This window comes from Jaculus jaculus, chromosome 3 (genome assembly GCF_020740685.1).
Source record: "Jaculus jaculus isolate mJacJac1 chromosome 3, mJacJac1.mat.Y.cur, whole genome shotgun sequence".
In the NCBI taxonomy this organism is placed as follows: Eukaryota; Metazoa; Chordata; class Mammalia; order Rodentia; family Dipodidae; genus Jaculus; species Jaculus jaculus.
Window position 1 is genome coordinate 86,462,517 of NC_059104.1, and position 14,985 is coordinate 86,477,501.

The 14,985-nt window shown below is 40.6% G+C and overlaps 2 protein-coding genes across 3 annotated transcripts; one reads left to right on the top strand and one right to left on the bottom strand.

Moving 5' to 3' along the window:
• The first annotated feature begins 643 nt into the window (after positions 1-643).
• Pus3 (pseudouridine synthase 3) lies at positions 644-8,294 on the top strand. The gene is made up of 4 exons (XM_004665461.2): positions 644-767; positions 5,660-6,073; positions 6,192-6,757; positions 7,381-8,294. Exons 2-4 carry the CDS (start codon positions 5,699-5,701, stop codon positions 7,868-7,870), a joined length of 1,431 nt encoding a protein of 476 aa, XP_004665518.1. The 5' UTR covers positions 644-767; positions 5,660-5,698; the 3' UTR covers positions 7,871-8,294.
• Positions 2,505-14,685, bottom strand: Hyls1 (HYLS1 centriolar and ciliogenesis associated). Of its 2 annotated transcripts, none has more exons than XM_045145477.1 (3): positions 14,590-14,685; positions 10,850-10,907; positions 2,505-3,734 (listed from the first exon to the last, which is right to left on the bottom strand). In XM_045145477.1, the coding sequence occupies exon 3, from the start codon at positions 3,707-3,709 to the stop codon at positions 2,822-2,824; it is 888 nt and encodes a 295-aa protein (XP_045001412.1). In that variant the 5' UTR covers positions 3,710-3,734; positions 10,850-10,907; positions 14,590-14,685; the 3' UTR covers positions 2,505-2,821. The 2 variants fall into 2 exon arrangements, with proteins under 2 accessions (XP_045001412.1, XP_004665519.2); XM_004665462.2 differs by lacking the exon at positions 14,590-14,685 and adding an exon at positions 4,471-4,594.
• Positions 14,686-14,985: the final 300 nt, after the last annotated feature.

Sequence of the window (14,985 nt, forward strand, 5' to 3'; positions counted from 1 at the left end):
GAAGGTTGTGGAAAGAAGACCGAGTTCAAGTGCAGCTCTGGTCTACGTTCTTGTGATGGTCCCACATACCGCTTTAATTGTCATCCTGAGGCGTGTTCCCTTCAAGGCAACTCCCGCCAACCTCTGTTTGCTGCATGTATTTGCATAATTCAGGGCTGAGCCCTTGTGCTTATGGTAAATTTGAACCAAAGAACCAGACTTCTCAGTTTTCTGTAACTGGAATTTTAAAGAGGTGGGTCAGCACCTCTGGAATCAGCAAAAGTACAAAATCCAATAAACAAAACCGGCATAACGATCTCTCCATGGTGCTGAAGCAACACTCAGCTCTGTTCTGTCGCTTTTAGGATTCTTCAGTCGTTTGTTTTGAGATTATAGTATTCCCTTCTAGCCCTTACATTTTTATCCTATAGTAAATGTTTTGTTTCTCAAAGACAACTTTCTACTAATTTAACTAGGCATAGACTTGGGTCAGGATCTTCAGGCTTAGTTTTCACATAGGACAAAAGGCATTTGCAAACTATATCTTTTCTTCTATTGTTTTAGGGTAGAACTAGAGTTTCGGTTGTTCTTGTATTGATTGTGCGTTGCAGGTGTGGATAAGAGAAGGCTTCACTAGAAATTGGACGGTGGATTTGGCATCCAGCCGACACCGAGTCTCAGAACTACATTTCCCACAAGCCTGTGGCTCCCGTGAGGCTGCGCGCGCCAGCCAGGCCCAAGCTATCGCTTCCTTTCTTGCGGAAGGCCACGCGGCTGGCGACCGGAAGGTAAGCTTCGGTTCTGGAGTTGTCTACTTTCTGGGTTTTGCAGAAATAGCAAGTAGACATGGAACTAAACACTGGCCCCCCGCACCCCACACTTTGGTGTTCAGGAAACTGTTGGTGTAGGATGTGGGACTAAGACCGTGCATTGTCTGTGACCACCAAGGCTCCCGAGGACGGCCTACAGCGGGGCTAACTCCATTCTGGAATCGGAGTTAAATCTCCGCTGCACAGTTTGCTGCCAAAGATAAACAGTTGGGATGGGATAGGAGGGATGCGTGGCGGCCAATTTTCATATTATTTAGAGGCTTGCTTTTCATTGTTGATCATAGTGTCTTAATCAATCAGACAGTTCTTTAATCATGAGTAATGCTACTCCCCCCCCCCCCAAGATAGGGTCTCACTCAAACCCAGGCTGACCTGAAATTCACTATGTAGTCTCAGGGTGGCCTTGAACTTACAGTAGTCCTCTCACCTCTGCCTTCCTGAGATTAAAGGAGTGTACCACCATGCCTGGTGAGGAATGCTATTTTTGCCACTTCTCAGGACTTTTTTTTTTCTATTAAAGAACCCTCCGCCCACTTTCTGAGCATGTTTAAGGTCCACAGGAGTTTCTTTTGTGGTAACTTGGTGGTCGCTACCATCTGGTTAGCAGCATTTCATGAACATAATGAACACCTTGCCCCCGGTCTTACTGAGTCTATAAAATAATCTTTTTGATACCTTTTAAAATTTGATTTTGACTTTAAGATACAAGTAAGGTAAATCACTTGGTGTAAAAACTTAATTTTGAGAAACCAATGTTCCCTTTAATCTAGTGCCAAGTTGGCTCTTAATTTTCCCTGTACTGCACGTGTATGTGGTATGTGACAGATTTTATGAATTACAACTCATTTGTTTCACTTGTCTTTCCCCCAAGTTTCTGTGGCAGTCTACAAGCTCATCACATTGTTTGCATTTTCACTTACCTGTAATGAATGTATATCACTTACACAGTTACAAATTTCTCTTCCTGATGCATGCCTAGCAATGGTACTACAGAAAAGCAGCCTCGAATATTATGCAGAAATGTTTTACAGAAGCCGGGCATGGTGGTGCATGCCTTTAATCCCAGCACTTGGGAGGCAGAGGTAGGAGGAGTTCAAGGCCACCCTGGGGCTACATAGTGAATTCCAGGTCAGCCTCAGCTAGAGTGTGACCCTACCTCGAAAAACCAAAAAAAAAAAAAAAAAAAAAAAAAAAGTTTTATAGATAGCCCTGGTCAGGGCCATTCATGTTTATGATCACTTTCTTCTTGGAGTACTGTTATCCTTCAAAATTAAATTTACTGCTCAAAACTGACTTCAATTTTTGATATTCTTCACTGAATTGAAAATATCAAGAATGTAAATTCTGGTATAAAAGAACTAGTATTTTAGCCACAAGTGGTGGCACAGGTAGGAGGATCGCTGTGAGTTCGGGGCCACCCTGAGATTGCATTGTGAATGAATTCCAGGTCAGCCTGGGCTAGAGTGAGACCTACCTCAAAAACAAACAAAGTGGTATTTTTTATCTGTACCCAAACAATCCACTCCCCCTCCCCCCCTTTGCATTTGCTTTTGAAGCAGTCTTTTGAGTTCTCCTTGGCTCTTCTCATTTACATGATCAGAGAGGAGCAGGAAGTATGATCAGAGGCAGAATCATGGTCTAGGTTTGAGATAATTGTACTTGGGAAATATTTAATAAAAACAAGATTCAAACTAATGAATTTGTATCATTCTTTAATAAAGGAGCTTAATGTCCATTAATATTAAAATCCTAGTAGTTCACAGTCAAATCTTCAAATTGGTGCTTACTAATTTGAGAAAACACAAACCAAGTAGGTTTTTTTCTTCCTATGGCTGCATTTGAGAATGGGTATTTGGTATGATTCCTGTGATAACATAAATAGGGAAGACCAACAGTGGATGAGTGGTGGGTGAAGAACATACTTTATAGAATGTTACATGGACTTTTGCCAGTTTAGTTTTAAGAACCCGGCTACCTTAAACCTGTGAAAGAGAGACAGGTTAAAAAGCAGTTTAAGATGGAGAAAGAGGGAAGGGAAGCTTCCTAGGCATGACACCATTTGCAAGGTCACAACGAATACCCCAACGGAGGGCAGATCTTTTCTTCTCAGTTGGTACTAGGTAATTGTTTGGAACATACACATGTTGAGGCTTGGGTTGGGGTTCTGTTTGTGAAAGCATCTGTCCTCGGACATTCCAGCGTAATTCCTTCCTATGATCTTCACCAGGTAACCGCATTGAATCCCAGTCCCTTTTGTACTCAAAATAGCGGGCAACTCGGTCTATCTTGCCACGGTTTCGGTTTAACTGGTCTAGTCTGGGGAGAATAAAGGACTTTGGTCTGCTGGCAACAATCAGGTCTTGTTCATAAGTTGGACGGACCATTCCTTCTCTTCCTAGGTAGCAAATGAGCTGATCATCTTGTGAAATTCCTTGATATTCATGTTGTGAAGTATCAACTAAGGAATCCTTGTCTTCGTGGAAATGGAGATTCATCAGCTTGTGCCTTAAGTCCCAGAGATCCTGATCACTTTCTGTGCCAGATTCGGACTCACTGTTAATTGACTCATCTGTTACTTGTACCTCCCCACCTGGCTTTCTACGCAGCACCTTTCTCTTTACTGGCCTTCGAAGTTTTTGGGAGGACTCTGAAACTGCTTCTGAAGTGACACTACTTCTCAAGTGTGGGTACTGCAGATTTACAGAAAGAGCAGGCCGCTTCCCTGAGGTCACTGAAGCTTTACTGTAGGGATCATACTGGCTAGCTTTGGCTTCTCTCCTGACATCGCCCTCACCCTGCCCAGCACAGATACGGGTAAAAGCTGTAGCAGCTGCTAACATTCGCTCTTCTGGATCCATATTGGCCCATTTATGTCCATCAGGTCCTATCAGTTGCTCCATTGCTTCCTTTACGCTGCAAGGTTGTCTGTAAGATACAACATTTGGTCACTTTTTTGACAAATTCCTAGGCCATTCTCAACTGTATAGTAAAAGACTAAGGCGATTATAAATTCAGTACTTACTAGTGTCAGAACAGTTTACATGGGCATTAATTCACTTCTAGGCAATCCATTGCCTACTTTCATTTCTACTCTTGCATCCTTTCTGACTTGTCACATTTAGTAGCCTTTATGCTAATAGCTCATGGGTTCTAGCATATCTTGAGATTACATGCTGTGGGACATAATTATTATACAAATTATTTTTTACCAGCAGTTTCTGTTTTTAGATAGTTGCATTATTTGGTTTTCTGTACTTTCTGGGTTCTTGTAGTATTTTATTTAGAAACTGCCTTTCCTTATACAGTATTATAAGAAAAAGTTATTTCAGGTTTCTTTTAGTAATTTCATATTTTTTACACTTAAATGTTTAAGCTATTAATTATTATTATTAATCTATTAATATAGAATCAAAAGGTAAAACACTAAAGGAACTGCTTAGGTTTGGCTGTTAAGTCAGCCTTAGATAATAATCAAGTTAATTAGGACTGTTTCAATCTTAAGACTATAATCTAGTTGCCCTTAGATTGTTAAAATACACCAGGAATTTTAACATCCATATCTAAATTGTATTACTGGACGGATTCTTGTGTTACAGGCATAGAAATCCTTAATCAAAACACATTTAATTTGTCTGGGAAAAGGTCAGTGATGCTTAATTACCTTCTTTCTGCCATTATAACTGCTTAAAGTAAGAAAAGCTTGTTTCCAGGCTGTACTTCCAATGTGAAATATAATCATTGATAATAGTTTTTTAATTAGGTTATTAGCTTCTATTGTACCACCTCTAAAACAAAACAGAATATTAGATGATAGAATATATAAGCCACTTATCTGAAATACTGGAGAGCAATGGAAATTCAGGAACAATCATATGTAGCTCATACAAGTAGATCTTACCATTAAAATAACCATTAAAATATGAGATAGTAAGAGGAATTATAAGGAAAAAAACATTAAGATGAAGTCCTCAATCATCTTGGTTAATGAAAAATAGAAAAATGAGGGCTGGAGAGATGGCTTAGTGGTTTAAGTGTGTGCCTGTGAAGCCAAAGGACCCTGGTTCGAGGCTCAATTCCCCAGGACCCACATTAGCCAGATGCATAAGGGGGTGCACGCATCTGGAGTTTGATTGCAGGGGTTGGAGGCCCTGGTGTGCCCATTCTGTCTATCTGCCTCTTTCTCTCTGTCTGTCGCTCTCAAGTAAATAAATAAATGAACAAAAATAATAAAAAAGAATAGAAAAATGAGCTGGGCGTGGTGGTGCACACCTTTAATCCCAGCACTCGGGAGACAAAGGTAGGTAGATCGCTGTGAGTTCAAGGCCTGAGACTACATAGTGAGTTCCAGTTCAGCCTGGACTAGTGTGAGACCCTACCTCAAAAAACAAACAAACAAAAAAAAGAAAATGTAATCTAGACATTTCCCTCCATTTTCTAAAGCAATAAAAACAGGTGAATATTTTCCCCTTTTCCTTATGCACTGGCCAATAGATATAATACAATGTAAAAGAATAGTATCTATGAGCAACCCATAGCGATAGCAATAGTTAAACTAATACTTAAGCAATGTGTTAGGACACTGTGGGCAAGCAAAGGCTACATTCTTTGGCATCACATCTTAGATACTTTTTTAGTTTTTATTTTGAGATAGTGCCTTGTTCTCTAGCACTGAACTGGAACTTATGTAGCCCAGGGTAGCCTGGCAATTTGAGCAGTCCTCTTGCCTCTGCCTCCCTAGTGGTGGGATTACAGGCTTGTGAAACGTGCCTGGTTTAGATGCTATTTAATCATGTTGACATCACAAAAGGAACTAATACTAGAATTATTATATTGTTTTTTTCTCTTTCCAGGAAGGAGTTCCTACATGATTTATTCCTGTGGCTGTCATCATGGCTGAAACTGAAACAGACAGAAACCAGATTGAGGAACTCCAAAAAAGAGTACAAGAACTGGAGGAAGAGGTAGAAAAACTTAAGAAAGGAAACAACAGTAACAAAGATTCAAACACCAGAGAAAATTCTTTAGGATCTGGAAAAGCTAAGCGTGCATTTGATTTCAGCGCTCATGGCCGAAGACATGTAGCACTAAAAATAGCCTATCTTGGCTGGGGATACCAGGGTTTTGCGAGTCAGGAAAACACAAACAATACCATTGAAGAGAAACTGTTTGAGGCTTTAACCAAGACTCGATTAGTAGAAAACAGACAGACATCCAACTATCACCGGTGTGGCCGAACTGACAAAGGAGTCAGTGCCTTTGGACAGGTAAGGCCTGGTAAATATACTAATTTGCAACATGAATACCACCAGGAGATTTAGGTGTATTTTGAGTAATGAGATTATTTTCACCTCTGAAACAGTATCTCTGTCTCTAATTCCATAGGTGATTTCTCTGGACCTACGTTCCCAGTTTCCAAAGGGCAAAGATTCAGGGGCTCTTAGTGTACAAGGTGAAGCCAGTGATACTGCTGAAGAGATCCGTTACACCCACATTCTCAATCGGGTGCTTCCTCCAGACATCCGTGTATTGGCCTGGGCCCCTGTAGAACCTAGCTTCAGTGCTAGGTTCAGCTGCCTTGAGCGGACTTACCACTATTTTTTCCCTCGTGCTGATTTAGATGTTGTCACCATGAATTATGCAGCTCAGAAATACATCGGCACTCATGATTTCCGGAACTTATGTAAAATGGATGTGGCTAATGGAGTTACTAATTTTCAGAGGACTATTCTGTCTGCTCAAGTACAGCTAGTGAGACAAAGCCTGGGTGAGGAGGGAGGACAAGAACCTTTCCAGTTATGTCAGTTTCAAGTAACTGGCCTGGCATTCCTGTATCATCAAGTCCGCTGTATGATGGCTGTCCTCTTTCTGATTGGCCAAGGAATGGAAAAGCCAGAGATTATTGATGAATTGCTGAACATAGAGAAAAATCCTCAGAAACCTCAGTATAGGTAAGTTAGGTTTTTCTCTGTGTTCTATCCCATTATGAAAGAAAGAGGTATTTGGACCATGCTCCTTAAATAAAAGCATACTCATTCCAACCTTTTTTATGTTTCTGAATTTATGTTAATAGGTATTATTGTTATGTTCTGGTAAAATTAAAATGTGTTTAAACTATTCATGTTAAATCTTGTTTAAATTACTCAGTGGTCATACTATATTACTTTTTCCTAATTCCCAGCTTCTGAAATAGTAGAAAAGGGAGAAAATAGATTTTCCTATTGAGAACAGGCTGAGGTTCAGATCCCAGTACTTAAATTATGAGAATGTCATTAACAAGTATGAATAAATACATCAATTTTTTTCCATTTTAAAGTGTCGTAGGGAGCATGTCAACTCATCTCTTAATGACTTGTTACAACTGACATTTACCTAAATCCTTTCTTTTAAAAAGAAATTGTAATCAGATTGTTCCAGGTGAAAGGTTAAGAAATTATGGTATTTTCTTAGCTATTACTCAATATTGGCATTAGTGGATTCTTCCCTTCTTTTAGCCTTGTTAAACCTTTGTCGTTAAAGAGAACTATTGGACAGCTGCTTATACGTCCTCATACTTGGTTTCTTTTCTTTTCAGTATGGCTGTAGAATTTCCTCTAGTGTTGTATGACTGCAAATTTGAAAATATCAAATGGATCTATGACCAGGAAGTTCAAGAGTTCAATGTTACCCACTTACAACAACTTTGGGCTAATCATGCTGTTAAAACTCACATGTTGTACAGCATGCTACAAGGACTAGACTCTGTTGTGATATCCTGTGGGCCAGGTTCAAAAATGGATGGAGCCACAGAATGGAGAAACATTAAGCCCCCTGTTATAAAGCAGACCAGTGCTTTTGTAGAAGGAGTGAAAATGCGTACATATAAGCCCCTTATGGATCGCCCTAAATGTCAAGGACTGGAATCCCGGATCCAGCATTTTGTACGCAGAGGACGCATCGAGCACCCACTTAAGGAAGAAACAAAAGCCAAAAGGGATTGTAATGACACACTAGAAGCAAATGCAGTTTTGGAAAAACCAACAAAGAGGGTTTGTGTAGATGCACAAATTAAAAGCATTATGTAATCCCAGGAAGCTATAATCTAATATTAGATCAGGGAAGCAACTATAAGCTGGTGTTACTGAAATGAAATAATAAAGTCTTACTCTAAGAGGTCCTAGAATCTTGATTATCAGCTCTTTATAAAAGCACTAATGCCTGAATGATAAGCTCTTAAACAACAAGGGGTGTTAAATATTCTCTCATCCATGTCCAAAGGATTAAGAAACCCTAATAATTATAAGCCACATGTGGTGGCACACACCTTTGCCTTTAATCCCAGGATCACAGTGAGACTACATAGTGAATTCCAGGTTAGCCTGGGCTACTGCAAGACCTTACCTCGAAGAAAACAAAACAAAAACAAACAAACAATGAAACTGTGTATTATGTATACCGGGAAATTTGTGCCTTGTGTTTAAAATTTATTAAAGCCAGATCTCACAAGTACCTTATTTGTTCTGCTATTCTTTTAAGGCAAATGAGATATTTGCTAATCTGAATCCTCAAAAAATTTGCTTAAGTGTCTTGACATTTTTTTTTTTTTTTTTGACAGAGAGAATGGGCATGCCAGGGCTTCCAGCTGCTGCAAGGGAACTTGACACATACCACCTAGTGCATGTGGCTTATATGGGTCCTGGAGAATGGAACCTGGGTCCTTTGGCTTTGCAGCAAGTAAATTAATCACTATCTCTCCAGCCCCCAGGTGCCTTTAAATTAGAATTTAGAAATATTAAATTCTATCTGTTAAGGACCAAATAAATTAGTGCCAGACATGAGGCTACCTGGAATGTTCTTCATTGAATGTGGCATAGCACCTTTAAGAGTGCAGAGGCTGGCAAACTTTTTTTTAAGGACTATAGTAAACATTTTAGATTCTGAAACAAATGTTATATTGTACATTGTTTTTGACAACTCTTTAGATATGTGAATGACAGTTTTAGTCATGAGCCACAGTATTTGCCAGTATTAAGGAAAGTTAAATTTTGCAGAACAAGTGGAAGCTAAAGTGAGGCTAAACAATAGGGCTTTGAGCAGGGAGTGGTGCTGGCATATGCCTGTAATCCCAGCACTTGGGAGGTGGAGGCAGAAGGATCAGGAGTTCAAGATCATCCTAGGCTACATGAGACTTGTGTGTTTCAACAAACAGAAGAACTTTATATATGTCTAAGGCAGAAGATGCAGTTTGTACAAAGAGTAAGCAATTATAGCATATGCTTAGCACAGCTTGAGTAATAAAAGCCTAATTTAGAAGGGTAGGAAAGTGTCATATTCACAAAGCCTTAGAGACCCTTAAAAACACTTAAATTTTACCTTGAGCCATTGAAAAGTTTTAAAAGCTATAGGAAACTGTCTGTAGCAGAAGTACTGCTCTCAATATCCTATGGATTAGGAAAGGTGAGACACAGAGCAGGATCAATGGAGAGGCTGTTGGCATAATCAAAGCAACAGACTGGCCTGGAGTAGCTTTGCAGTGAGGGGAATGGGGAGAAGTAAGTGAATCATGTTAATGAAGTAGAAGCCTGCAGAACTCAATGGTAGAGTGAATATGGAGTTCAAAAGCAGGGAGGTTTTCAGGATAACTCTTGGGTGTTAGATCTGAACATATGAGTAAGTGGGTGGCACTGCATAATGAGGAAAAAATGAAGTTGGGTTTCATTTGCTTTTTAAGTAAAATTGATAATTTGACCCTGAAGAGATGACTTAGTGGTTAAGGTGCTTGCTTGCAAAGCCAAAGGGCCCAGGTTCGACTCCCCAGGACCCGTGTAAGCCAGAGCACAAAGGTGAGGCAAGTGCAAGGCCGCACATGCCTACTAGGTGGTGCATGCATCTGGAGTTCATTTGCAGGGGCTGGAGGCCCCAGCTGGGCCATACTCTCTCTACCTGCCTATTTTTGTATCTCTCTCTCAAATTAATAAATAAAAATATTTTTTAAATTGGTGATTTACTCTCAAAATGTTTATGTAAATGCCCCTATTTATTCAAGTTCAAAATTCTTTTTTTTTTTTTGAGAGATTGTGAGAGATGAGAGAGAAAGAATTGGTGTGCCAGGGCCTCAGCTACTGAAATTGAACTCCAGATGCTTGTGCCACCTAGTGGGTATGTGTGACCTTGCACTTGACTCACCTTTGTGTCCCTGGCTAAGGTGGGATCTGGAGAACAGAACACTTGTCCTTAGGCTTCACAGGCAAGCGCCTTACCTGATCAGCCATCTCTCCAGCTTGACTCAAAAATTCTTAAATAACACTTGTCCTTTGTAACAATAATAATAAACATCAAAGCAAATGAACTCATACTTCTATATAAAGTAACTGTCATTGCAATAGTGCTGTCCACATCTATGATTATACCATATTTACAACATCCAAAAATTTACTTACTAATCAACAAATAGTCTGCTCTTATATTCAAAACTCAATACAGCTGGACATGGTGGTGCACACCTTTAATTCCAGCACTTGGGACGCAGAGGTAGGAAGACTGCTGTGAGTTCCAGGCCACCCTGAGACTACATAGTGAATTCTAGGTTAGCTTGGGCTAGAGTGAGACCCTACCTCAAAAAAAAAAAGACAATATAAATATGGATTCTATTCTCATGCTGCTAGTTACAATATCATGAGAACACAAGGGACAATTAGAAACAAGACTTAGAGAAAATGATGCTAAGTGCTATAGAAGCTTAGTAGGGCTCCAACTAAAACAAAGATGGCACTAACAAATTCCACCCTTAGGACATAAAGCAGCCTAAGAGTGAGTACAACATAAAAAGCTTTAACACACACAAAGGGAGCAAGAAAGTATTATTTTAGAGATGGAAAAACAGTAATACAAATGTAAGACTTCTTGTTAATTTTGTTTAATTCTGATTTATAAGTAGTTTTTAAATGTTTTTAAAATATGATTGTCCTTTAACTTTAAACATTCTGTTTTTTATTGTAATCACTGAGCATGTTTGACAATCCTTATTTAAACATGGGAAGAAAAGTTATTTTTCATTTTCTTACCTTATTTCTATATGCCTTGATTGGCAGTATTTGAGTTAAGAAAAAAAATACAGGACACCTAGAAAAGAAAAATTTAAGAAAACCTCATTAAATTCTAGACACTGGCCAAAAAGCACTAATCAAAAACTAACTATATGCTAGGAGCTTCTGAAGAATCCAAGAATCAAGGTCTTAGAACTAGATAAATTCTTTCATGAGATTGACTAGCTATCATATCCAGAAGAATAAGGATTTAAAACAGATGGAGCAAATGAGAAATTTCCAAATACATTATTGCAAAAACTATCTGAGATAGTGTTTTTACAAATTTAAAAGTCAAATCCATAGCAGGAATTAAGTTAAGTATTAGTAAAACAGTCTCAGAATTTACTTTCATTTTAAAAATGGAATATTTCAATAGGTTAAAAAAGGTTCTCTCACACATTATACACACACACACACACACACACACACACACGAATGATATAGTGATTTTGCAGGATTCTGGGCTATGGGAATTTTGGACACTACAAGAAGTTTTTTTTTTGTGTGTGTGTGTGTGTTTTTTCAAGGTAGGGTCTGGCTATAGCCCAGGCTGACCTGGAATTCACTATGTAGTCTCAGGGTGGCCTCAAACTCACAGTGATGCTCCTATCTATGTCTCCTAAGTGTGGGGTTTAAAGATGTGTGCCACCATGCATGGCTTTTGTTTTTTCTTCTTAAGCTGGGTATGGTGGCACATGCCTTTAATCCAGGAAATAAAGAGGCAGGTAGGAGGCTTGCTGTGAGTTTGAGGCCACCCTGAGATTACATAGTGAATTTCAGGTCAGCCTAGGCTAGAATGAAACCTTACGTCAAAAAAATAAAAATAAAAAAATTCAAAGAACAGAATTTTCTATTATTTTGTTAATTAATTAACTTATTTTGAGAGACACAAAGAGAGAGGCAGAGAGTGGGCATGCTAGGGCCTCCAGCCACTGCAACCAAACTCCAGACATATATACCACCTTGTGCAATTGAACATAGGTCCTTAGGCTTTGCAGAGAAGCACCTTAACTGCTAAGCCATCTCTCCAGCCCAAGAGATTTAATTTTTTTAAAAAATTTATTTGTAAACACAGAGATATACGCTCCAAATGCACGCACCACTTTGTGCATCTGGCTGTATGTGGGTACTGGGGAATTGAACCCAGGTCACTAGGCTTTGCAGGTAAGCACTTTAACTAAGCTGAGCCATCTCTCCAGCCCAAGAAATATTTTAATGGCATGTTTCCTTCATAATGGTTAAAGTGTTATCTCCTTTATGTTCAAATTACATCACAGATTATTTCCCCTCAAACATGAAGATGCTTACTAATAGTGAAATGCAGATTGATTAAGGTCCACAGGACATATTCAGTTCTTTTGTTTTCTAATAAAACACACACATTCTTTGTTCTTACTGCCTAGAGGGCAACTTCGACATGAAGAGAGCTTTGCAAAGGGTTTACAAGGCTTAAAATCACTAGTTATTAAAAGGTGCACACATCAGTGAAATAGAGAAAAGAAATGAATGCAAAAAAGTTTAATAATGTAAATGACACTTAGATTGGTAAGAGTTTTCAAACCCAGTATGAGTATATGAGTATGCGCCTTTCAAACTCCGTGTTGGGGATATTCAATTATTTTTAGACAACTGTTTTGTTATTTTGGGTTAGAATTTAAATTGTACTATAATTTCTATGATGTATATCTACTTTCAGGAATTTAGTGGAGACATGTATGTAGCACATTCTGGCCTCAAAATGGCAGTCTTTCTCCTGGGATTACAGGCCAGGCTAGGAAGTTATTCTAAGGGGTTAACATGAAACAAGAATGCAAGTATGTATATATGATCACTTAAGCTATCTTATGACCATGAAGAAATGGGAAATAACCCATGTCCATCATTAGATGACTAGTTAACTGATACATGATAAATATGAATACGATGCATCCATCCATTAAAAAGGTAATACAGGAAAAACCGGGTGTGGTGGTACACGCCTTTAATCCCAGCACTTGAGAGGCAAAGGTAGGAGGATCACCATGAGTTCAAGGCCAACCTGAGACTACATAGTGAATTCCAGGTTAGCCTAGGCTAGAGTGATACGCTACCTTGAAAAACCACACACACACAAAAAAAAAAACAACAAAACAAAATCAAACACAAACAAAAAAACCAAAAATGCAGGGCTGTTGCGATGGTGTAGCAATTAAGGTACTTACCTAGGAAACCCAGGACCTAGGTTCAATTCCCCAGTACCCTTGTAAGCCAGATGCACATGGTGGCACATGTGTCTGGAGTTTGTTTGCAATAGCTAAAGGCCCTAGTGTGCCCATTCTCTCTCTCAAATAAATAAATAAATAAAAATAAAAATAGTTTTACAAAAAGATGATGCAGATACAGGGGCTGAGAATGTAGCTCAGATGATAGAAAGCTTGCTTAGCAAGCACAAATCCTCAGGTTTGTTCCCCAGAAGTACATTATTTAGGCTTGGTGGCACATGCCTGAATTCCAGTTTTGGGAGGTGGAAGCAAGAAAATCAAGGTAATATTTGGCTACAGAGTGAAAAGGTTAGCCTAGGCTAGAGACCTTGTTTGGTTCTGGGCTGGAGAGATGGCTTAGCGGTTAGGCGTCTGCCTGTGAAGCCTAAGGACCCATGTAAGCCAGATGCACAAGGTGGTGCATGCAATCTGGAGTTCGTTTGCAGTGGCTGGAGACCCTGGCGCACCCATACTCTCTCTCTCTCTGCCTCTTTCTCTCTCAAATAAATAAATAAAAATAAACAAAATAAATAAAAAAAGCAAGGTTCTGCACAACTGCATGCAAGAAAGAACAAACATGTTCTTCATGTATTACTGACAGAATAAGACACTCCTTTGTGAACATACTTTATTATATTAATAATACAGTACAAATGTACTTTGTAAAGATAACTACATATACATATTTTCATGAGTATATGTGAAATCCAAATGTGACAAATGTTATTGATGGATGTATCTGGCTGGTGGACTTGCAAATATTCTGAATGGATTTTAAAATGCATGTATACACACGTTTGCATTCACATCCAATATTAACTCTTTAAATTCCTGGAAGTGAATGACTCAGTATAATTTACATTCTCAAACGACAAACTGCTCTGTAGATAAACATCTCCAACACACGGGGATGTAAGAGTGATGTAATTTCTTCACAGCATACTAGGTACTGAAAAATCTTACAATGCCAAGAGGATGTGGTATGTTTTTACGTACATTTAAAATTAATAAAGTCGTTTGCTTTCACTCTGGTGTAGGAACATGGTTCCTTCTATTTTCCTGCTGTCTTAAGTTTCCAGGCAAATACCTTGGCTAGGTACCATCCCTATATCCCCTAGTGTAACCGCAAGGGGCAAGGTGAGATTTCCTCCACTTTGGAACAAAGACAATAGCCACCCCATCTGGCGGCGGGCGAGTTCGGCTCCTTCCCCGGGGGCCAATCCCAAGGGCTCGGCCCCTCCAGCGCGGCGGCCGCCCGGCGTCGCAGGGCGGGCAGAGGCTCTCCATGGGATCTCCAGGAGGGTCGGCCACCCCGACGGCGGCGCGTCCCACGCCCGTTCGGGACGTACAGTGGGTGCTACCTCAAGGTCCGGGTTCCCGCCAGTGCGCCGGGCAAGCAGGCCCGCCCTGGAAGGAGCCCGGTACGCGGGCAGCCCCGGCCCCGGCGCCCCCGCTGCCGCCCTCCGCCCGGCTCACCCGCCGCACCGCCGTCCGCTCGCCGCCGGAGCCCCGTCGCCCAGCTCGCCGAGCACTGCAGTTTCCGTTAGCGTCCCGGGCCGCGCACGCGCACACGGAGCACGGCCACGCCGAGAGCCGGCCGTTAACTGCCAGAATGCCAAGGTTTAAACCCCAGCCGCCGCCGCCGCGAAGCCCCGCCCCTGCGCCGCCCGCCCACCCGCCGGCCGCGCTCTTATTGGTTCCGGGGGCAAACGTCCTTCATGCCTACATTGTGATTGGAGCACATTTCCTTTTGGCCCTCCCCGCCAGTGAGAGTCGCGTAGCCTGCGACGGTTTTGGGAGAGAAGTCTGAGGGTGACGATAGGTCGGGGCGGAGGGGGAGACGAGGACGCCGTCCTCCGCTGTGGACAGCCA

Coding starts and splice junctions, on each gene's coding strand:
- Pus3 (XM_004665461.2), top strand. CDS start 5,699: ATGGCTGAAACTGAAACAGACAGAAACCAGATTGAGGAACTCCAAAAA. Junction 6,074..6,191: donor GAGTCAGTGCCTTTGGACAG/GTAAGGCCTGGT, acceptor CTAATTCCATAG/GTGATTTCTCTGGACCTACG. Junction 6,758..7,380: donor CCTCAGAAACCTCAGTATAG/GTAAGTTAGGTT, acceptor TTTTCTTTTCAG/TATGGCTGTAGAATTTCCTC.